This window comes from Gadus macrocephalus, chromosome 4, assembly GCF_031168955.1.
Source record: "Gadus macrocephalus chromosome 4, ASM3116895v1".
Taxonomy (NCBI): Eukaryota; Metazoa; Chordata; class Actinopteri; order Gadiformes; family Gadidae; genus Gadus; species Gadus macrocephalus.
In genome coordinates this window covers 999,809-1,004,773 of record NC_082385.1, presented here as the reverse complement: position 1 = coordinate 1,004,773, position 4,965 = coordinate 999,809, and the positions used below count along the sequence as shown (strand labels likewise).

At 53.1% G+C, this 4,965-nt stretch overlaps 1 protein-coding gene across 1 annotated transcript in view; it reads left to right on the top strand.

The window, feature by feature from the left end:
- The window catches only part of lrp6 (low density lipoprotein receptor-related protein 6), a 36,329-nt gene that overhangs the window by 12,258 nt on the left and 19,106 nt on the right, over positions 1 to 4,965 (top strand). The window contains exons 3-5 of the mRNA XM_060051035.1: positions 203 to 561; positions 858 to 1,042; positions 3,671 to 3,997. Coding sequence (XP_059907018.1) covers positions 203 to 561; positions 858 to 1,042; positions 3,671 to 3,997 — 871 coding nt within the window. The remainder of the gene's footprint in view (positions 1 to 202; positions 562 to 857; positions 1,043 to 3,670; positions 3,998 to 4,965) is intronic.

The window sequence follows — 4,965 nt, the reverse complement described above, 5'->3', positions numbered from 1 at the left end:
TCAACTATCGCCGTTCGTTCTACGTTTGCATTTGTTGCATTTGTTTGCAAGTGTCTGCTGAATGACTGAAGGACTCACTGGAGCTTGTTTTGTCCCTCTCTCCCTCTTTTTGTCTGTCTGTCTCTCTCTCTCCCTCTTTTTCTCTGTCTCTCCCTCTGTCTCCTCTTTTTCTCTGTCTCTCCCTCTGTCTCCCCTCTTTTTCTCTCTCTGTCTCTCTCTCGCTCTTTTCTCCGTCTCTCTATCTCTGTCTCTCTTTCTTTTTCTCTGTCCGTCTGTCTCTGTCTCTCTATCCCTCTCTTTCTTTCTTTCTTTCTTTCTTTTCCTCACCCCACAGACGATCAGCCGTGCGTTCATGAACGGCAGTGCCCTGGAGCACGTGGTGGAGTTCGGGCTGGACTACCCCGAGGGCATGGCCGTAGACTGGCTGGGCAAGAACCTGTACTGGGCGGACACGGGCACCAACCGCATCGAGGTGGCCAAGCTGGACGGCCAGCACCGGCAGGTCCTGGTGTGGAAGGACCTGGACAGCCCCCGGGCACTCGCCCTGGACCCGGCAGAAGGGTGAGAGAGAGAGGGAGGGGGGGAGAGAGAGGGAGTGTGTGAGAGAAAGAGACAGTGTGTGTGAGAGAATAAAAGAAAAAAATAAGTTAAAAAAAATCGAAGGCGCAGGAAAAAAATGTATTGTAGAAAATGCAATGTGTTTAAGATTTAGCAGAGAGCTAAAGCAAACATAGAAGTCTTCAGTGTTTTACGAGTGGTCACTCTTAAGTCCACAGGGAGTTAATTCCAGCTATTTGTTGCATTGTAATTTATTTCTTCACCTGCTGTTTTAACACGTGTTTCCCCGTTGTCTCCAGGTTCATGTACTGGACGGAGTGGGGTGGCAAGCCCAAGATCGACCGGGCGGCGATGGACGGCACGGGGCGCCTCACGCTGGTGCCCGACGTGGGCCGGGCCAACGGGCTGACCATCGACTACGCGGAGCGCCGTCTCTACTGGACGGACCTGGACACCACGCTCATCGAGTCCTCCAACATGCTCGGTGAGTCGCTGCTCCACGTTTTTTCGGAAACCCCGTCGCGTAGATTTGAATGGGGATGGTGATCTGGTTGTAAACGTTGTAGCACGTGGGATTGTGGAACACGTGTACGTTAATCGGAACGCGTTTCTAACCGCTGTTATCGTGTCCTAAAAAGGTTTCCGAAAACATGGAAAAGTTTGGATCGTCCAACCTTTTTTTATATGCTGTTAGAAAACACAAACAAGAATTGTTCTCTTGGCCCAAAGACCAGCGTTCTTTGATGTGAACACGAATCAAAATAATAAAACGGTTAATAAATCGGATTCGGGGGCCGAATTCCGAAAAACACTGTTTACTGGCGTTGGTTCCCGGGTCCGACGCCGCCCGGTGCGGCGGGGGCGTCTCCCGTCCCTCCCCAGCGGCTGAACTCTGCGCGACGCCCGCAGAGTATTTCTGTCCGCTCGCTCCTCGCAGCCGACGCCGGGATCAGATGACGGGCGAGGAGTATGTTCTCAATTAGTGTTACGGAGCCTGGTCGGTGTCTATATTTAGGGAAGGAGAGGGTGGGGGGGGGGGGGGGGGGGGGAGGAGGAGGAGTGTACAAGGGGTGGTGGGGGGGGGGAGGGAGGGAGAGGGAGAGGGAGGGAGAGAGAGAGAAGGGGTGGCACCAGGCGACTTCAAAAGGTTCTTTAATGGCCCCGCGCGCTTGAAACAAAAAGCGTCTCTACGCCGCGGCCCTTGGAGGTCGTGTTCCAAAACATTCCCCCGGCGTCGGCGAATGTACACCAGCCCCTCGGAGTACCCCTTGGAGAGAAACAGATCGTGTGTGTGTGTGTGGGGGTACGACGGGGGGTGGGGGGTGAAGTGACGGAGCAGATTAATCCAGCGCCTGCGTCGGGTCTGTCTGTCCGCCACACCGCCGACTGGAGACACTTTCCCTGTGTTCTGTGTTTCCCTCGATCCTTCTGCGCGTGTGTCGCTCGTCTCGTGCGCTCCTCATGGTCTATGCCGGGGGTCGGCAACCCTAGGCACGCGTGCCACCACTGGCACGAGGCAGCATTGGCACACTTGAGAAAAAAAATATTGAATTTTTTTTTGCGGCATTTCCTGCCAGTGCAAATATGTTTAAATGAGTTACTTAAAATCAGTGTTCTGAAATGGGAATCAATTAATAGTATGTAGCCTATGTTGTGAGTAACGGAGAAGAAAATATTTAAAATATTGTTGCAAGTATGCATCGCCTTCACATGGTTTTGCAAAGCTGTACATGTCTTAAAGATATTGATGTGGATGGTTCCAACATTCTCATATCTTGTTTTTTTACATTCCTCACAGTGCAAATATGTTTTTGAATGAGTTTCTGAAAGTGGTGTTTTAAGATGAGACGTATGTAATCATAATTTGTAATCCCATGTTGCAAATATAACAACAACAAAAAACATTATACAATTCCAGGTCTTCTGGAAATGTTTTTGGTCGCTGTGTCATAATTAATAATTCAGCTTAATATTTAATATATTGTTGTTTAAGGCACACTCATTAACGAGAAATGTTCAAACTGGCACTGCATCAGTTAGTTAGTTAGGGCATTTAGCAGACGCTTTTATCCAAAGCGACTTACATCGGTTAATACACACATCGACACACCGACGGCAGAGTCAACCTTGCCAGGCGACAGCCAGCTCGTCAAGAGCAGTCAGGGTTATGTGTTGCTCAGGGACACATCAACACTCAGCTAGGAGGAGCTAGGGGATCGAACTAGCAACCTTTCGGTTACAAGACAACTGCTCTACTGCTCTACTTCCTGAGCTAAGCCGACCCCACTGCATGTTGAAAAGGTTCCTGACCTGGTCTATGTTAAACGGACTGCTTTCATACAGCGCATTTCTAACCAGTCCAAAAAAAAGCGCTCAAAGCGCTTTACAACATTGCATTCGCACATCCACGTACACATTCACACACCCGACGACGGAGTCGACCCCTCAGGGCGACAGCCAGCCTCGTCAGGAGCAGTCAGGGTGAGGTACCTGGCTTGACGAAGCCTCGACACCGGAGCCGGGGATCGAACTAGCAACCTTCCGGGTGCCAGCCAACCCGCTACCTCCTGGGCCACGCGACGCTCTCGACGCTAAGGCGGTGGTATGTGCCGCGAGGCTCATCAGCCCGCAGTCTGTTCACCGAAGTCTTGACTCGTTCGATGAGGGTCACCTGTCGTCCGGCCAACCGGCGGCAGCACTGTGGGCGTGACAGTTTGTTGGTTAAATAGCCACAACCTTCCCGAATCCAACAACCGAACAACTTACTCCTCATTAAAGACCTGCACCTCAAGTCACCGGCTGTCACTTTCGTCCGTCCCAAAAAACGATCCCGCCTCCCTCTCCCATCGGGCGGCAGTAGGAGGTGGAGCGGGAAGGTTGTAAGTTCGATCCCCGGCTCCTCCTAGCTGAGTGTCGCGGTGTCCCTGAGCGAGACGCCCTCACCCTGACTGCTCCCGACGAGCCGGCGGTCGACGTGCGTCGCTCACTCCGCCGTCGGTGTGTGAATGTGTGCATGAACGAGCGAAAGTCAGGCAATATCATAAAGCGCTTTGGATAAAAGCGCTCTATTAACGCAGTCCATTTACCATCTCCCCCCCCCCCCCCCCTGCAGGCAAGGAGCGGGAGGTGATCGCCGACGACCTGCCGCACCCCTTCGGCCTCACCCAGTACCAGGACTACATCTACTGGACGGACTGGAGCCAGCGCAGCATCGAGCGCGCCAACAAGACCAGCGGCCGCAACCGCACGGTGATCCAGGGCCACCTGGACTACGTCATGGACATCCTGGTGTTCCACTCCTCGCGCCAGGGCGGCTGGAACGCCTGCGCCGCCACCAACGGACACTGCTCCCACCTGTGCCTGGCGGTGCCCGTGGGCGGGTACGTGTGTGGCTGCCCCGCCCACTACTCGCTGAACCTCGACAACAAGACCTGCAGCGGTGAGTCTGGGGGCCGGGGGGGGGGGGGGTGGGGGGGAGACGTGGGTAAGAGGGTCGGGGGGGGGGGGGGGGTTTTTTCTATCGCTCTGGTTCTCCTTTTCTCTGTCTCTCTCTTGTCTCTCTCCCTCTCTCTTTCTCTGTGTCTCTCTTTCTCTCAGTCTCTTTGTCTCTGTCGCTGTCTGTCTCTCTATCCCTATCTCTGTCTCTCTACCCCCTGTCTCTGGCTCTGTGTCTCTCTCTCTGGCTCTCTGTCTCTCTCTGTCTCTGTCTCTCTCTCTACCCCTGTCTCTGGCTCTGTGTCTCTCTCTCTGGCTCTCTGTCTCTCTCTGTCTCTGTCTCTCTCTCTCTCTCTCTACCCCTGTCTCTGGCTCTGTGTCTCTCTCTCTCTCTCTGGCTCTCTGTCTCTCTCTGTCTCTTTGTCTCTGTCTCTCTCTCTCTCTCTCTCTACCCCTGTCTCTGGCTCTGTGTCTCTCTCTCATTCTCTTTGTCTCTTTCTCTGTCCATCTCAGACTCTCTGACTCTCCCTCTGACTGTGTGAAAGAGGGTTGGTGACAGGGAGATGAGCGTTTTTTTATCCGCTGCTGCAAGACTTCTTTTGTTCTTAATCATAAGTTTCGGCGTGCGTTGTGCTACGGCGCTTTTGATGAGAACCAAACAGACCGGGATGCATAGAGGTGTATTGTGAGGCTGTAACATAGACCAGGTGGTAGATCGCCTTTTGATGGCGGCTGGTGACTCCCTGGTGATGTTTGTAGGGCTTTCACACGCGATCGTAGCTTTTTTTGCTTGAAAACGTACTTTTGTTGATTGGTGGTGTTGGCGTCGGTCCTCAGTAGTGTTGGAATCCCCCCGTTGGGTTCATTAGTGTGTTGTGTGTGGAGTGAGTCAGGGCAGCGTCTTACTGCACTGCACAAGGAGTGCCAAAGTTGTTCCTCTGTTGTAGTTATGGTAGCGGGAGCGGCCGTCTT